This window comes from Protomyctophum parallelum (genome assembly GCF_964188405.1).
Source record: "Protomyctophum parallelum genome assembly, chromosome: 6".
NCBI classification, from domain to species: Eukaryota; Metazoa; Chordata; class Actinopteri; order Myctophiformes; family Myctophidae; genus Protomyctophum; species Protomyctophum parallelum.
In genome coordinates, this window is record NC_139701.1 from 36,448,860 (window position 1) to 36,468,373 (window position 19,514).

At 43.5% G+C, this 19,514-nt stretch overlaps 1 protein-coding gene across 2 annotated transcripts; it reads right to left on the minus strand.

Annotated features, from left to right (window-relative positions):
• Positions 1–207: 207 nt before the first annotated feature.
• Positions 208–18,909, minus strand: arhgap45b (Rho GTPase activating protein 45b). Of its 2 annotated transcripts, none has more exons than XM_083767742.1 (24): positions 18,660–18,909; positions 16,407–16,638; positions 14,948–15,130; positions 11,973–12,140; positions 11,677–11,761; positions 9,486–9,558; positions 9,026–9,101; positions 8,680–8,811; positions 8,528–8,589; positions 7,462–7,572; positions 7,284–7,364; positions 6,701–6,868; positions 6,410–6,547; positions 5,888–6,072; positions 5,305–5,420; positions 5,012–5,089; positions 4,792–4,887; positions 4,477–4,637; positions 3,650–3,838; positions 2,964–3,101; positions 2,452–2,714; positions 2,071–2,302; positions 1,137–1,221; positions 208–973 (listed from the first exon to the last, which is right to left on the minus strand). In XM_083767742.1, exons 1-24 carry the CDS (start codon positions 18,777–18,779, stop codon positions 543–545), a joined length of 3,603 nt encoding a protein of 1,200 aa, XP_083623868.1. In that variant the 5' UTR covers positions 18,780–18,909; the 3' UTR covers positions 208–542. The 2 variants fall into 2 exon arrangements, with proteins under 2 accessions (XP_083623868.1, XP_083623867.1); XM_083767741.1 differs by lacking the exon at positions 18,660–18,909 and adding an exon at positions 17,833–18,004.
• Between the last annotated feature and the right edge of the window lie 605 nt (positions 18,910–19,514).

Consider the following 19,514-nt stretch of genomic DNA (forward strand, 5'->3'; position numbering starts at 1 on the left):
TACCTTCTTTCGCAAACGTAAAGCCATGCTGCTTCAACTGCAGTGGATCCGATTTGCATGACTACCGGTATGTTTATACTGACAAGCCTCTAGTCTTACGTACATACGTATTTGGTATGCACAATAATGGTTGCTTCCAGCTAGGTTGTATTTGTTTTAATAGTATGCCCAACGCCTAATGATTGTATGAAACAAGGACATTCAAAATCCTCTGAAAATACAAATTTATTTATCACGACAAGACAGACATTAAAAACCAAGCAACATTTAAAAACTAAAAACAATTGTGCTGAAATAAAACCAGCAGCACTTTCAATGAAATGGTTGGAAAGAGCAATGTCAAAATACTTTTAAAGGGGAGTGATTGCACGAAACAGCAGTAAGCATCTGGCATTGTAGAGTTGTATGCATACATTTCACTACCAGGCTAGATTAAAAAAAATCCATTGTAAAACTCAATTTCAGTGTTTTCTGACACTCAAAAGAACAAATATCTTATTGACACCCTGTTTCATAACATACTTGACAATATACACTGGTTATCAGACAAACTCAGCCTCTTTGTCCGCATTTCTGGTTAGGGGTAGTTTTTGCCCATGTAGACGTGTCGGGGTGTGCCCTGCTATGCTCACTGTAGGGGAGCAGTTATTGTTGGACTGGTTAATGTTGAGCTGTGACAGGGTGGCACCCACATCTTCTGCACCAATCTCTTCTGGGGGTTCACACTGTGGCGGCGCAGGGGGGTCACCTCCATCAAAGGCTTTTTGGCTTTCCTGGTCCGCATCCGTATGGCACATAGGCTGGCTGGACAGATCAAGGCTGTCCCTGTTCAGCTGGTCATCATCCGTGCTGACCACACTGTCCTGCTTGACCAGGGTGTGTGACTGCTGTGAGTGTGTGGTTGCCTGGCCGCTCTCATCCAGTTCCGAGTCAGAATCTCGATCCAGCTGTTCGCTGGAGCCTAGAGAACTGTCTGAATGGAAGAAAGACAACACTGCTCAGGAAGGAGTGTTAATCCTGGACACACTTCACTGACGCTTATGAAGTAGGTCTGTTGATTAAATAACCAAGAGAGTTATCGCTGTCAATAAAAAATAAACAGCATTATGCATTGTTGCACACATCAGAACTCTTACCACATCCCTCCTCCATCTTATCATGGTCTTGTCCGTTCTGCTCCTCTGTGCCACCACTGTCCTCGGCTTCAACAGTGCTGCCGCCCTGAACCAGAGGATAGAGGAAAACCTTTCACACACTGAAACACGGAGTTTAAAAAATAAAGATCACACCTATGTGAAGTGAGTGGTGCAACACCGTGTGGGGGGGGAGGGGGTGGAAGTTCCAGACCCACAGGAACGCACCCAGGGTGCCGGTCTGATTCCGGCAAGCCGCCCCGCGTCCGAAACGGTTGAGAAATGACAGTTACCGTGTGGGGGTCCCTCTACTGTACCCTCTACTCAGTCTACTGTACTGTACTGGCACACTCGAAATCACCATTTACAGTTAATGTGCGTGTGTGGTTGCGCACGGGTGGTGAAAAACAACCATGCTGTTTTCGTGCTCAGACGCACCCAGCCACACACAGCTCCGTAAGGGAGTGGTTGCACCACTCAAAGTGTTCATCTTGGTTGCGACAGTTATCCACGTTAGACATTCTGCAAAGACGTAGATCCACCTCGTAAGATTCTCCTGTGTAAATAGACTTTGAAAGGTCTGCTTCTAATGATGTCAAATTGTGACAGCCCTGTTCAGCAGTGACGTAGATGAAAGTAAACTACATTGACAAAGATGCATGTTTCAACCCTCGGTTGTGGGTGTGAAGGGGATACAATGCTCTCGTACAGGGAACTAGAATGAACAAAGCCTACCTGTTCCTGGTGAAAACAATGAGTCATTTAAAGGGAACTGCCGAAACTATATTGTAAAAACATTGACTATTTTTTTAATGGTACTATGCCTACTGTCTTAAAACTTGCAAGTATGCAAACACGTTCTACAAATGTTACCGAGATGTAAAAAGGCTGAGCAGTACAGTATCTGGCTCATTACCCGTCATGTACATTGCCATACCTGTTCAGTAGAGGGAGTGTGGCAGGTGGTACTACAGGATGATGTTTTGGACTGGAAGATGGCAGTGTAGAAGACTATGAGGGCTTCTATGATGCGGGCCTGGTGGGGGTAGTCCACCAAGGACGACAGGGAGACAGTGGCCCCCGTTGGCCGGGGACGCATCAGGGAGGGCCCAAAAACAATACCCAAGTTACTGGGACTCATCTTGTTTTCCTGCTCCAACTCTGAAATTCTGTGAGCGTGAGATAGGTGCAGGACAGAGATTGAGGAATGAAGAGTAATATGACAGTTGGTTCTCTCAAAGGTTCATTCAGAAACTGAAGCCATTCAAACATAGTATGAAAAGTTATTTTTGTTTTTTTACCAGCCGTGTTAACTGACCTGCGGAGGTGGCGTATGATGTAGCGTAATGTAGCAATGTTAGGCTTTGGCAGCCCCTTCAGAAGCTCCCTGAGCTTGTCCACTAGGACCAGGGCATCCGGGTCAGTGTCTGGACCACGGTCAACTAGCTCCGGCCCCCTGCCCATTACATGGCTGCCACTGCCTGGCTCGGCATCCTCTCCTGGGGTGTCAGCCTGCAAGCTCTCCTTGGCGAGCCCCATCAGATTATTGTACAGAGGGAATGGCATAATGGGCTCTTGCAACTGGGGGGGGGGAGGGGGAGATTTAATTAAGAGTAAGGTAGGAGTGTGGAAACAGGAATTAAAGGCTTGTGTTAAAAGGGGTGCAACACTTAAAGCACACATCTTTTTTCATATACAGAAGTTATGAGTCATTCAAAGCATGGGTAGTTAACACTTTGTGCATCAACATTGTTTATAATTAATTCAACACAGCATCAAAGTCCTTTTTCCCATTTGTGCATGTATCCGTCTGTGTTCAATTAATGATACCTGTCTGAGGTAGAGCTTGAGGACATTGCTGATGTCATGTGGTGAACACTGAGACAGTTCTACCAGCTCCTTGCCATTTTCAAAGGACTGGCACAACTTCTCCACACGAGTCTTCACCCCATTCACCCTGTAGATACCCTAGAAAGAGGTGATGAGATTATGTGTAGGTTAGCTGAGCACACATGCATTTTAGCAACACCCTTGTTAATAAATTAAATTAATAAAGCACCACCACCAATTAATCGGTCGCGTTTGTAGATTAGTAGGCCTACACACTATTTAGCTGCTGGGGAGTCTTCAGATTATGCACCTTGGATTATGAACACATTTTGCCTCCCATGGTTTGATTGAAATATTTATTAACAGTTTGCAGAATTACAGTACATTTCAAGCACAAACTCAATACAAAGACTGTTAACTGAGTGGACGACCCAATTAAGCATTACACTTGTTTACAAGAGGTTCCACCTTGTTCAATTCATCAAAAATGGTGCTCATTGTGTACTGGTGTGGGATAGACTCCTTCCCTTATCACATATAAGGTAATGAATGTTACCCTTTGAATGGCATTGTGAAACAATGCACACTGCCACACAGTGTCACACACCAGTGAATAGGTAACGCAGGTAAAAACAGAAACTACCAAGCACACTAGAGAAATAACGGGGGGCATGGCCAAGACTCACCTTCATCTTGAGTGCCCGTCTCTCGATCTCAGAGATACATTTGGTGATGATAAAGGGGATGCCATCACTGCCACAGCTGGCTGCCTGAGAAAACTCTCTTCCAAACAGATGTAGACGTCCCTGCAGCTTCTTATGGCCACATTGGATGGCTAGCGTCTCCAAACAACGCTTGTGGCACGCTAGGAAGCACTGTAGGAGGACGATTACAATTTCACAGTATTCTCAGAGTATTGAAAACTTATCCCAATACATGACAATCACACAGTATTTGTAATAGTGTCAGCATCAGATTTATTAAATATAAATAGTATATTTTGCACATGAAGAAGATTGTCCCAGTGATGTTGGTACAGTACATTACACTGAAATCAATAGCACAAATTAGTATTTTGTACCATTTACTCAAGACAACCGGTAATCACAGCCCCAAATGCAATGTACGCTATATAGCCTGGTATACAGTAGCAATACATATTCATTCACAACAAATTATAAACTACTTCTACCAGATGGCATAATTAATTTTGCATACCATTAAGTGAATGACCAATGCCTTGAAATTATCTTAACTGCAATAAAAGTACAAGAGCAATTATTGTCCGCATTTATCTGTGGCTTGGTGATATGGGACAAGAGTTATTTTCTTAGTTTAGTTATGGGCATTTTCAAGCCTTTATTTGATAACAAAAGTGGAAAGAGACACAAAATGACAAGAGTGAGAGAGATAGGGAAGGACATGCATCAAAGGGCCTTTGAACCCGGGTCGGCTGCGCAAGGACTGAGCGGTATGCATTTTAGTATTTTACCCATGATACATTAACTCTCACCTCCTCACACTCAGCACCCTGGAAGTAAACGTAGCTGTCACACTCCCGACACTTCGAAGGAGTCCGCAGCTTCCTTAGTCTGTGTGTTTGTGCCGCTTTGGAAAGGCCGATGTTCCGGAAGGGTCCAGTGGCGACCACATCAGGCTCCATGCCATTGACATCTAGAGAATAGGAGATGCATTAATGCACATTCAATAACACAGTTCTGCAAACTTAATTCTGTAAAATAAATATAAATTATAAACATTTTTATCCCACTCCGTTCACTTGTCATGCAAAGTAAAGTACAGAAATATGACAATCTGTGGATCCTACTTGGGGTTTCAAAGGACGCCACATTGCCATCCGGTTTTTCATCCTCAGAAGACATGGTACCAGTGGACGACGTTCTTGCGATTTTATTGATGTCACCTAAAATGTGCCCACACAAAAATAAACATGAATGTTTACGTTTAACACACCGAACAAAGTCAGGTGATTAGTGTATTAAATGTATGCATATCTATCTATTCAATGACAGTAGATTCAGATTTACATGTGCTAGCAGTAGGAGACTCCATCCCTCCAACACTGTCATCGCTAACTGTCGATCCCCATGACTTATGGCCTAGTCCTGGTGATGAGAAAGACATGATCGACTATGAGTAATGACAGCTCAAAAGTATTAGGTTTACTAGGTAAATACATGCACCTTACTTTTTACTGTTGTGTATTCAATATTAAAATGTTTCCAGTGTTGACAAAAGTCATTTTCCTAGCCCAAGCAATCTAATATTGCAATCACTGCAAATGTTAAGACAAGCAAAGATGCAGCTCTGTCCCACTCACTCTTTCGATTTCGCTCGGTCTCTCTGCTGTCTCCAGGGCCCGTGTCCACAGAACAGCTGTCCGTGCCGCTGGGCTGATCCATGTTGAAACTGTCATTCCTGGTTCTATGGCCCTGCCTACAACACCAAGTCAAATCATCAGAAAACAAGGCAGATCATTTCACTGTAAATAATACTGTATATGGTCTCGTGATTTTATCCTCGACTTCTGAAAGGCAAGGTCTGGTGCCATATGACCCACTGATGTATAACTGTAGTCCCAGGTTTCCAGACCCGTTTGCCTGGTCCACTACATTTTCCAACAGCTTAATTTGATTGGCTCAGCAGCGGATATGAACTGGAACCCCATTTGATTTGCACAGAGCCAGTGGTGGAAAGTAACTAAGTACATTCACTCAAGTACTGTACTTGAGTACAATGTGGTAGTTTAGGTAAGTATTTCTAGTTTTTAATACTTCATACTTCTACCCCACTAAATCTGAGCGCAGATTTAGATTACTACTACAAAACATACAGTAACATAGCAACAATATAATATCTATATATTGCCCAGGTATTGCTGTGCCGTGTCTGGCATCACTTACTGTGAGGTGGAGTACGGCTCAAAGGCGTACTGCCGGGTGGGCTGCTCTGGCAGCTGCAGGTCTCGGACATGGGCAGCGTACTGCTGGCCTGGGTCATACAGCTTACTGCTCTCACACAACGTCTGATAGTGGACTGGTAAAGCCACCGTCTGCATGTGCATATTCTGATAGTAGGAGATTGTTGCCTGTACAAAGATGAGCAAACAAGTAAATACAAAATGCACACATGAACGTAAAATGATCTTTATTTAACCACTTATTTAACCACAAGCGCCATTAAAGTCTTCTAAAAAATAGACAATCTAGAAGTTCACAACGCATCGACACACTGAGCTCGAAGATCTTTTTCTGGGAGGAAAATGTGTTCACTTTTCAAAACGGGGACGCCAGCTTGAAATTGAAGACATATCGGCTGCATAATGCCAGACCGATATAGTTGTCTGGATTTATGCTATATATCAAAAGATGATTCTATGGAGAGTCTAGATGATGCAGATGGGGACTTTGTGTGTCAGTACTGACCGAGCGTAGGGTCTGGTCACTTTGTTTGATGACTTCCTGTAGCTGTCTCAGTACAGTAACCTTGGTGTGTTCTAGATCCAGCTGCTGAGTGGTGGCATCAGCTATACAAGTCCTGTAGGTTGCCTCAGCTTCATCAGCCTGCACAGAGAGGGAAGCAATACCTTTATGTATTCATTTTTGCCACTTTAGCCTGACACCGTTGTACGACCAAGTAGGGCATTAACGGAGATACAAGGTTTCTGCCCGACAGCAACGATAAACAGTAAGGGAGTGGCAAGTGGAGAGGAAGACCTTGTTGCGAGTCTCTTCCTCCAAACGTTTCTTCTTCTCCAGGGACTTGCCGGTGGACCCACCTCCATCCTCCTCGGCACGGCAGGCGGAAGCTTTGGCCTTTTCATATTCCTCGCAGCGTGTCATGTAGGCCTGCTTTGCCTTCCGCAGGTTCGCCTCGCATTCCATCTGTACACACACGTGCAGACCAGAATTTTACACGCAATGTTGGAGGTGATTTTTCGTGGTATGGTCCTTAAATGTTTTTATTTTTTAAAGACCACACACACACACACACACACACACAGCGATGTTGCGTGCATTTCCCTATAGGCATTAAAACGTTGCCTAGTGCACATCATTGTGCAGTCATGTACAGAAAATAAATTGAAAGTTTCAAATCGATTTTCATGCTAATTTACACATACAGAATTAGTTTTGTACATTTAGCCTATAATAACCTATAATAAGGAGCGTTTTCCAGTACCCGATCAAACAACTACCGTTTCCCAAACTATGGGTTTTATGGATTTTCAAATAGGGGAGTGCTAAAAATGCCAGACCACAGGTATGAATGTACAAATAAGACAAAAAGAGGCCATACTAGTTTCCTCCTGGCTCGAATCCACTGCTCCTTGATCTCCTTCCGTCTCTTCTCATGCTCCTGTTTACGTTGCAGCAGTGGCTACAAACAAACAAGACACTCTTCATGTCAAAGATCTTACATTTTTGGGACATAATTTAAGTCTGTGTGCATGTGCCTTTGTGTGATGAATGAGTACCAGGATGAAAGTCTGGTTGTGCAGTCTGGCGTGCGCCTGCTGAAGCCCAACGCTCTGCTCTTGGTCCTGCTCCAGAGCCAGAGAGTAGATGGAGAAGAAGGGCATGTGGGGCTGGTGAGAGAAGAGGAGAGGATTCACCATGATGGAATAAAGCAAAATCTATAAAGCAAGATTTACAAGCTCATAACACATAGAAAAGTTCAATTATTTAGTTTATTTTCCCCACTGTGTGGGAACTGGCATATTTGCTAAATCTGGCGTATCGGTATTGACGTTGCATTCACATGTAACTGTCCCGTCCAAATAAACTAATAACGAAAAATAGGAAAGTATGCCTTGCCAGTAAAGGGGCAAAACTCTGGAACTCACTGATGTAAACTCAAATGGTTAAAATCAAAACAGTGCTCACATGAATAGACCGATTGGTTTATTGTTACGATTGGGTTGACTTTCTAAGTTTCTATCGTTTATGTATCGTGTCTGATTCTAGGGTTTTTATTCCCTGTATTTGATGGTTTTATTTCTTTTAGAAAAGCCTCCTGTGTGTTGAGAATGATCACTTTCACACTCAAGCAATGCATCTGGTCTGTCCAATATTATTATGTCAAATAATCATAAAAAGGCTAATAAGGATTAAGTGATTAAAACCAAGAAAAGACAACACTTTCTCCACATCACAATATCCATCCATCTTCAACCGCTTATCCGTAGTCGGGTCGGCATCTCATCCTTGGTCTGCCCCGGGGTCTCCTCCCATGTGCGAGGCATCGTGGACCTCCTCAGGGAGACGCTTGAGACAGCATCCTAACCAGATGCCCGAACCACCTAAGATGGCTCCTTTTCAGGCAAAGACGCAGCGACTCACTCTGCTCAGTCTCTCTCGCATGACTGAACTTTCTCACCCCATCTCTAAGGGAGATGCCAGCCACCCGTTGGAGAAATCTCGGCTGATTGTATTCGCGACCATCACGATATGCATAATGTAAACGTGACAATATCTAGTCTCATATCATGATAGTGATATATTGCCCTGCCTTCATAGATTGAAGAAACAAAACATGTTTACTTGTGTGATGCTGTGTTTGCAGGACTGATACAGTCTCTGAAGGTTCTTGGAGAACTCCATCTCTAGAAGGGCACAGAAAAACAAACATTTAAATGTGTTGCTGACAGACAAAGATATAAAGAGGATGGTTCTAGATATATATATATACACACCCAACGAGAGCCTCTTCTCCACATAACCTATCAAGTCCTTCATGTACTTTGAGATCGTCTTGGCGTAGAGCAGAGCCGAGTCCACTCCTCCTTCACTGTGCTGCAGGATTATATCCGCCTCCTCCACCCTGCCTACAAATGCATATTATATACACATAGTTACTGTGCTTCAAAAGCAGTGGAAAAGTGCCAGTAAGGGACAGAGCAGCAATGAGGGTTGTTGTGTGTGTCCATTTGTAAGACAAGAGGGGAAAACAGCACTCACACCAGTCTCTCAATGAGAGATTGGAGAATATTGAGGACAATAATAGAAATGGGAGAAAGTGGAAAGTGATGGAATTCCTACCGATATACTGAGGGTCATTCCTGAAGTGGCTGCCATCATGTCCTTGACCTGAGGCTGGATGCAGGTTCTCCATAGACTACAGGGAACAAAGACCACATCTAGAAGTCAATACAAACAAGCAACAATTCAAGTCTAATCTAAAACCACCTATTAAGCTATTGTATTTTTTTTTAGCACTAGCCCCTCCTATGCCCAACTTTCCGAGTTTGTGTAAACACAAACATTGAAGACAAAAGTGAAGACGGAAGAGTGAGGACGCAATTTGTGATTGGCCGGAGTCTTCCCAGGGCTGCCCTTCCGGTTTTCAGTCTACACTAAATATTTGACAAAGCTCACATTATGACATTAGAGCTGCCATTTTCACTGAATGTTTGCACGCAGAATAGGGACACAGAGGGCTCATGTGGTCTATACCAGTAAAATGTAGGCAGTCATGCACATAATTCATAACAAGACATACCCTGCTTTTCTCAGTTGGCAGCAGGTTGAGCAGTGTGCTGCTGTCCACCTCTCCCATGAGCAGCTCAGACACACTGAAGAAAACACAGAACAGTACAACTGAACAAAGATCCAGGCCCAATATGAAGACAGGACAATGAATATAGTGATGATGCATGTTCCAGAAGGAAAGCATTCCAAAGGCATTGGTTGTAGTAGGTAGTATAAGTCAATAGTCAAGCACGGAGCAAATGGTACAGTGGCTGGCAAAAAATTGCCTTTATCCGTGTTGTGTTTGGCTTTTGTATACTACGTCTGGTCTGATTCACCATCGTCCATGTCATCAGTCTGTGTACTTTATTTTAAAAGAATGTATTCATCTACCAAACTATCAAGTGGATCTTCATGGGAATCTCTACACATCTTCATGATCGCCAGAGGATGACCCCTACTGATTTAGGTGAGCCAATGGCCTTTCCTCTACGGCGCTACCGTTAGACCAGAATCTCCACAAAAAAATCTGCTGGGCGGATTGCAATTAAACTCACCGAGTGCATGCATACTACATGATGGCCTTTCTTCCATCAATATTTTCTACTTGTGCACAAGTCATCTCAAGCTGTAATGGGCGCATTGCCATGAAACCTGCAGAGCACATTCATGCTCTGGGAGAAGGACCCTAAATATTTTAGCCATCATCTGGCACCACCCGCAGGACAAAATATAAACTTTTCTCATAACCCAATAAGATGACCCTATGGATTTCCACTAGTGCCATCCTTTGGGCAATTTCCATTTGAAGTTTAAGAAGAAGCATGGACCCAAGGTGCTGCTACTATAGTTAGGGCTTTAAGACATTTATGTTGCGTTGACATGGGCAGACGCAACGATGCAGTCTGCCTTTCATTGTCAATGGAAACCAGCGCCTTTACGATGCAAAGACGCAATGATGCATGTAGCTTCTCCAAATTATACTCCCATTAGTCTTCGCGTCTGCCCATGTGAACGCACCATAAGTCTCGTTTAAATTACAATGTAATTTAATGGAGAATACTCTCTCTCCCCCAAGAGGCCCTTTGCCAAGATACCATGAATTACAATTTATTAATAAATCATTTAAAGCATAATAAATGTAATCTTCAGGTTGTGATCCAAAGAGTAGAAGACAGAATGAGGAAATAGCCTCGACAGGGGGAAATGTTCAACTCAACTGTCCTACTCTGCCCACTCACTTCCTCCTATGGGTCTATGCCTTTTTTAAGACCATCAGAGTAGCTTATGGTAGATGTGTGCACAGTCGGCTAGTCTGCTATAAGGAAAACACTGAGGTATTTTATCCATGAAAATATTTTCCCTTTGAGAGAACGTCCAGGTACTAAAGAATAAACTTTCATTTTCATGTTCTTTTCAAATCGATAACAATCAGTTCAGACTGCAACTAGGCACTGAATAACAGGGTTTTGGTTTGTGTCATACTGCATGCAACTCAAAAGAAAACCACTTCCTGTTTTCAGCTCTGCCTCATGCAAATGTGTCACACAAGAAGTGCACTTCTCTCCAGACAACGTTGCACAGGTTATACACAGAATGACTATTGCACTGCACCTCAAGCCATCCCTTATGCTCTTGCATTGCTCACCTCAAGTACACTCATGATGACTCATGATTGACTACACATAATGGTAATAACAAATACAATTTAGGCATTTAGCAGACCCTCTTAATTCAGAGCGATTTAAAGTAAGCAAGAATGGGTGCCATGTCTACATAAAATGCTATCTAAGTTACTTAAAGACAGGGTGAAATGGTTAATTTGGGCATTTTATTTTGAAGTTTCAGCTTGAAACGCTGGCTCCGAGTTTCTGAACCAATCAGAGCGTCGCATCCCTTCAAGCCATGTGGCTTATTTCTTATTTCTAATGTCATCTTGAATGAGATTAAAAATGGAGTGGTTCTGTAATCAAAACCATCTGTGTTTGCAATGGGAATCAAACAGGTGAATTTAATCAAGATTAATTAATATGCATGTGAGCCTCGACACGTCATCACGCAGCAGTTTTCGTTCAAAGGAAGTAAACCACAGATGTGGTCTAAAAGTGTGAAAAACGTATTTTTAATTTCAGTAGGTCTTTATGTTTAGCCTTTGCATACAAGCAAACGGTAGGATTATAGAGATTCCACTTCACTAAATATAGATAGAAGAGAAGACTTACTTGCTGCTAAAAGCCACTGCAATCGTCTCAATGGCCTTCTCAAAGTCCTTTTTATCTGCCTCGTTACAAGCCTCATAGTGGAAACCTATAAAACCAAGATCACAAATAGGCTTAGCTCTCATATAAAAAGGTAATTTTGTAGACAAATGCTCTACCTTAAAAGTTTTGCATTACACTAATAAAGATGGCAAAGCTGTCATTACATTTTATTTCACATTAAATAAAACTAAACCATCCCATTTCCCCCCAGGGGACTTGTAAACGGTAAGGGGTTCTGGTCGGAGCAACCAACTGACCTTTGACCTTGGATATGAGCATGCCAGCAGCGGTGAGGATCTCCACGGTGTTGAGCAGAGGGTAGGTGCTAATGACCTGCCGTAGAACCCGCAGAACCTCCCCCAGACACTCATGGGCCACAGGACGCCGACTCTCCTCCTTACCTGGTTCAAGGTAATTCAGAGGGGCTGACAGGGAGTGTGGGAGGGTGAGAGGGACAGAGGAAGACATAAATGGTGAATTTCTGTTGCCTAATTGATACTTCATGACTGGTGTCGCTGAATATATGAACGATATTAAAGTGGAAAAACGTGACATTCCAACAGCATTCTGGTAGAAAATAAGACAACCTGTCAGACATTGTCAGCACCACAGTAAAATCCATAGTAAAAGACAGTGTTGAAAGTCACACCTCAGTCTTGATGTCAGTTAAAACATCTGCAGCCTTCTGTTCATTTCCTCATTTCTTGTGTACTGCATCATCTGCCTACACCTCCCTATTTCTATCAAAGCAGCTCTCTGAAAAAGGGCAACCTTCCCTGAAGTTCCCTCCGTCTTCTCCCTTTTGCGTCCATGTAACCTCGTCTGTAAATGTCTGTGTCAGAAGCAAGAAGACAAAGGCAGAGGGCTACGTGACCTGCGTCAAGTTGTCAGAGGATGTGGCCCTTTCCCATTGTTTTGACCGATTACAAACCGACAACTGTTCTTGCTGTACAAGTCTGGTACTGTACAAGAAACATGCTCCGTCAGCTTTCTGTTCTGGCTAAATTCAGCAACCTTCTCCATTAAGTGTATGCATGTATAAAGGAATTTGGCATGGGAAAAAAAAAGATTATGATGGCCACCATTCTTTAGCTTTGCTGGATGTGCAGATAAATCAAAAGACCATACCAGTGGTCTGGCACGTTTAGCCCACTGACTACAACTCAGTATAATTAACATTACTACTATTTTCCAAAGCATACAGTAGTCGTTTGTTTGAAGATTGAAGTTAGTCATTGGATTCCATTCATTTCAGTATGGTATGAAAATCAACATGCAGACTTGAAACTTGTTTCCAGCATACAAAATACTGTCACTGTCTGTATTGTGACATTTTGTCAAATGTTATTGCATTTGAAAGTCAAAGATAGCCCCTGGAGATTAGCCAAACAATGTTGTTTAGCCAACATAGGCTCAATTATCCAGGCAAGTTTACAAGAAATGTAAACTAACGCATAATCTAAAAATAGAGCAATTAACAGGAAAAGGTCCTATGTCTATGCATGATATATGGCTGAAGCCATACATAGACAATGACCTGTATGCAATATGGTAACGGTCATGGGGAATTCTTCTGAGTAAGTGGAGTAAGAGACTAAGCTCTGTGTTGTGATTCGATAGGTGAGGGGTCATGGCGATGCAGCCAGCCTATCAGAGGAGGAAATGTGAACGAGGCCCTTCTTTCAGAGACTATCCATCATGGCTTCCTGTTTAGAATGCTCACCATGGGTGGAGAACTACACAAAATAGAACCAGATAAAGTGAGACAGACAACTCTCTCATCTCAACCGTGAGAAACCAAAAACGCAACAAGTGTGTCTACTCTACTCTGAACAAGTCTTTTCATCCGTTTAAAACAGGCATCTTCTCCCCGTGTCCCCTAGGGTAGGTACCCTCACAAAAAACATGCCGTAATCCTGGTCTCTAAACTGCCTCCCCCTGGCCATCGCCAGATGGAGGGGAAAGGAACTGGTTGGAATAACGTGTTCCTTTCCACACGCTACATCCAACCAGGGAACATCCCCCCCCCCCCCTCTGTCAGGTGCAAAGGAGCAACTTGGACACTCAGGAATGAAGGAAGCATGAGTTCAAGTCCGTTTCTCCCCCCCCCCCCCCCCATATAATATATGGTCCCCATATTATGGGGACTAGGTTGGCGAAGGGTGTGCAGAGCCCAGGATCACATTAGATAATTGACACAGGGGTGAAAAATGGGTTACAAAATCGTGGGATAAAAATTAAGAAAAAACATATTGCTTATACCTGAGAGGTTAGAAAAGCTTTTACAAATGCTTCAATGGCAGTATGGCACTTCTTTTAAATAAACAAAATGTAAAATATATCCTGAACCATAACCTTCCAACTCCACAATGTCTAGTCACGATGTGGGAGTGGAAATCTTTCACCATTCTAGCCCTGTAGCACATACATAGTAGAGCAGGGGGAAGAGTGTGCGAGAGGCTGCAGTAAACAAGAAGTTGGCTTCCTGCTGGAGACAAGAGCGCGGTCGACTCTGTGGGCGCAGCGGAAACGCAGCCCTTCAGTTGGAGAGAGGAAGCTACGAGGCACTTGTCAGCTTGCTGCAAAGTGGCTCCACGCCTTCAATACAATATACACATGGTGGGTAACAGGAGAGAGATTGACGTTGGTGGATTCCTCATCGTCTCTCCCCTCCCCTCCCCCCCCCCCCCCCCCCCCCCCCACACACACACACACACACACACACACACACACACACACACACTCAGAGCCAAGAGGGAAGGAGGAGCCAAAACAACAAGTGTTGCTCTAGACTCAACGTACGTTTTGTGGTGTGTGTGTGTGTATATACAAAGACACACCACAAAATAACACTCAAGAGACAATGGTATACAGTCACCATCCAGTAGCCAAATATTAAAACTAATAAACAAAAGGAACATTAATTACATATACACAGAGATATGTTTGTGTCAACTGTCCCATTCATATCCCTGGGTCTGTGATCACTTGTGTCTGTCTGTCACTTGCTATTTTCACCAAACTGTTTCATGAGGCAGATCAGAGCCTAACCAATCATTTAAAGTTGAATAAGTAAATATTTGGGATGATATCAATCATGTCAACCTTTTTTCCATGCTTCCAAGAGAAGAGTTATGACTGGCTCTGGAAGAAAAAGCCTCACCCTTCTATGAACTGTACTTGGCTTCATGAAAGCATCTCATTGCTACATTCTCTCTCTCTCCCCCCTTACCTTCAGCCAGCACGACATCCTTCAGTTTATCCACAGCCTCAGCAAAACGCGCCACATCCCTCAACAGGGCTGGGATGTCTTCCACCTCAATGGCTGTGCTCTCAGGACCATCGTTTGGGGTGGTAGGGGCAGATGCTCCCTTCCCTTGGCCCTTAGTAAACACCCATGACTGCAGTGGGAAACCTGGGGGACACACAGCTAGTCACTCAACCAACCATTTACATCATATGGATTATGACCATTACACTTTATGAATAAAATCACACCTGTGTGAACCGAGTGGTGCAACTCCCCTCTCTCTAGCAGGCAACAGTGCAGCACTAATACTATCTCTCTCTCTCTCTCTGTTTCTGGCACAACAGCGCCCCTACTGGTACGGTAGTCAGTCATACTGGTGCTCATGAACCAACACATACATAGGCACACACATAGGTGAACACGTTGCCGTTCCTTTTTTGAGTGGTTGCACCACTCAAAAATCTGAAACATTTTCCTGACATAGGGTTGGATTTCTAAACGGCTGACTTGGACATTGAGCCTTGCCAATGTTTCCATAACATTGACACTATTTGCACTTCCCATACACTACAAGTGTGTACAGTAAAGAACATAATAGAGGGTAAACACATTAATAGCTTAACTTTAAAGAGCGAGACTTGGAACTAGCGTCAAAGACGATGTCCACGGTTTCTCTTTTGCATTTTATGACGTAGGTAGGGCTGCACGATTATGATCAAAACGATTATCATGCATTATTTTGACCAAAATTAAGATCATGATTAGTTTAGTAAAAAACAAAAATCACTTGTGTGAAGTGAGGGGCGCTCTCACAAACACGTCCTCCATAATATATACAAAAACTGAATGAAAACAGAGCAATGCTTTCACTTTGACATATTCCTGCTAATAAACACATCTTTGCATACTTAAATACCGTTTGCATTCACTCCAGTGAGTCTTTCAGTCCATTCATTGTACCTGCATGATGGATGTGAATAAAACTGCTGAACCACATTAGTTGACATACATTTTAACTGATACTTTATCGTACGTGGGAAGTGAAAATCGTGAACCCAATTAAAATTGTATTAAAATTTTATTAATTGTGCAGCCCTAGTATGACGTGGTGACATTTTATGATGGTATTGAAATGGATACTGTAGTCATTTTAAAATACCTTTTCGTTATACTGCCCAAACCAATTTAGGCTGTTTATTTTCTAAAGTCAATTAACCGGTGGTTTCACCTGAATTCCTCTAGTTTGTCCATTTCATGCAAGAATCAGGTGTTTGTAACAATGCACATTCAATGCATGCTATAGCTACATGTCATCTTTTCAGCACATGATTTGGTGTCTTGTATTCTCGGTTTGTTGCCAACGTGTCAGGCGATTGCGTGGATGTGAACTGCAGCAGAAAGGAATATATATTAAGAAAATAACCACAGTTTATGACCAAACCTGCAGCGCTGGCGTGCCTGCTGAGGGCCGTGGGCCTCTTCAGGGTGGCCACTGGGGACGGGCAGCCCACCACTTGCAATCCTGCCAGCTTACTATGATGGGGGTTAGGTGTGCCTGGGCACGACATGGAGGGGTCCAGCAGTCCAGGTGAGGAGGTCGGGGTGAGAGTGGAGGTGGAAGAGGAAGGACTGAGGTCGACAACATCTCTACGCTGCTCCTGGAGAATGGACAGCTAAGAGAGAGAGTGGCATGAAGAGAGAGACGGATAGATGGAGCAAGAGAGAGTCAGACACACATGGAGAGACCGCAAATGTTATGAGAAACATCAATAGACGAAATAAGTTGAAAACAGCATGCACACCAATTGTTTTGTTGTGCCCTACACTACAGAAGAAAGAAAACTGAATTAATAAACAAATCCAACATTTCAGTTGCAAGGACGGTCCTTGCGACCAAAAACAATTAAATGCAGAGGTATTCAGTAAGTGCAGCAGGAATAATTGTTTTCTTTAAACATGAACAGACAGACATGGAAAAAGGTTGAGATGATCGCATGACTTATGCCCAGAACCAAACAGCACGAGGGCAAAAAATGTGACTGCTTCACTTGTGGTGTCCAGGACGACCTTAACACAGTACTGTTGTTGGTAAACACATAAATAGAGACTTTCACAAGATCCTGTGCTGGCTTATGCAACACTTCCTCACTGAAGACTCAAGAGCTGCTTCAGGGTGTGGCCAAATTGAGCGTCTATAAATTCAGAAACTGTATTTTGGGAAAGTATCGTGAATATGGGTGATGGTCACAAGTGTGTGTGTGTGTGTGTGTGTGTGCGTGCGTGCGCGTGCCCTCTCTCTATATAGGCTACATGCATGTATATAGATATTTTTTTTAAGTTTTTTTTAGGAAGCACAGTACAGCAGCTAACTGGACACTCACTACCATATTTTGCAGTCTCAGCATGTGTTTATGAATAAACCTGCCCAAGCCTGGGTGGCAGGTGTATGCCCCCCAGCTAGATTGTAAAACATTATAAGCAGCATCTGACCTTGTGACTAGTACTACTTGTTATTAAATGGTCTGCATATCTTATCAAATGGGGATCCATTATATTTACTACAAGTAGGCTACTGTAGTGTGTATACAGTATTTATTTACTCTTGGACACTAACTAGTACTACAGATACAGAAGCAAGTGACTCCTCTGCAACAGGAAGCAGCACTGTATGGCGGTTTAAAGCATGATGGGCATCTCAGGGATAGGCCCAACTACTAAAATAATGCAAATTATCTGTCACCCATTACAGAAATGAGTTTACACATTATTACACTACACACTTTTTGTTGCATATACACAAAATTGTTGAATAACTATTTCCAGTGGATGTATTGGAAAGTGGTTCATCTGCAGAAGGGGAAACATACCTGCTTAAGCCATAAGTTCGGTCTGTTGGGAAGTATGTCCAATTTATCCTTTCCCTTAGACTCGCTTTTCTTAACTCTCTGACCAGTAGAGTAAGGGTTGTAAATGGGTTTTCCTCCACGTTTCTGCATGCTCCTGTCCCTATAGCTCTTAGAGTATAATAAGCTATAGCTGCCTCTCCATCTTAAGCAGAAGTAAATTTTGAAAGTACGTTGGTCTTGCAAGAGCACCCCCTGTGTGGCTTACACTGGCTTGAAAGTGAGAGGGGGAGGGGGGTGCGACTGGTAGCCTACTTCTGCCTATGATGAGCCATAAATCAGGCGCGGTAGGTAGCGTGACACAACCTGTTAAGAATGTTGTTGATACCAATTTCCAAATGTCAAATCTGAAGGCTCTACCATAATGTATATTTCTTATAGCCATATATACTACTTCTCATTGGAGCATTTTCTAAATGGCTAAATTGTAACAGCTGCAAAAACGTTATTTCAGTCAGTTGTCTATAGGCTGTCACTTTCCACTCCCCTCAAAGTCCTGTCTGTCTAGAAAAAGACAAGTTCCTCAAGTCGTGATCTGACTGACACTGACTCACTGTCAGTCAGTCACACAGTGACAGCAGGAAATGGTTTAAAAGCCTGATATACTTCGTCGTACGAGGGTGTTTTGTGCCAAAAACAGCCGATCTACAAGCTCACAACACACAGGGGATGCAACACCTCCTGAGCTTGCAAATCGGCTTTTTTCGGCGCGCGACACACGTCGTACGGTGGAGCAGCATAAACCAAGCAAAGACCAATCTAATTAAAACAGTGCCAACCATTAAACTTACAGAAGGGACGCCGCTCTGCGTCCCGGGGTTTCCTGCTCGGCTCTTCTTCGAGATGGATGGCGTCTTGATGAGTTCCCGTTTCTTTCGGGTGAACATCTTCAGCGTGCCCTTGCCGTCCATCCCGGCCTCTTTGATTTTCCCGTAGATCCCCCCCGCCCACCCCCCGACTCGCCACTTGCGGTGTGCTCTGTGCCCGGTTAGCGCCTCTGGCACCTCGCCGCTGCCATCCAGTCCGACCTGCCTGCCCCACGTATACCGTCTGTGGTCTGCCGTTCTCTCGTTGTCACACATGGGAGAGAGAGGGCGCGCGCGCACGCTCACAAGTAACTAACTGACTCAAACCCAACCGTCACTCACCACACACACAGTCAGCGCACTGAGCAGCGGCTTGATTGATTGATTTCGTCCGCGGAACGCAATTCAATGTTGGGTGGTTTTATTAATTATTATTCCACAAAGGCTGGTTAGTGGCTATTACATGAATATTACATGAATATGAAAATTGTTTTTCGTTCGGTTTCTAGTAAATCGAACAGAACTTGATGATCCACCCTACTACCAGGTTCTCTGATGCTCATGCTCACACCAAACTGGGAAAAAACAAACACCCTTGCAATTGATAGCCTACCAATCAATCAATCCGTCTGTGAACACCTGAGATATTTTGACCATGTGATTTGTAACTCCGCCTCGCATGATGCACCTGTCTGACCCTCACTAAAGTGGATGGATACACCCCCTCAACTTGATTGACGTGATCAGAGTCCATGCTAGATGCTTCATCTATTCTAGTTAATCTACCACAGACATTCTGAAATGGATATGGATCTCAAATTAATTGCACCCTAGTGGCAA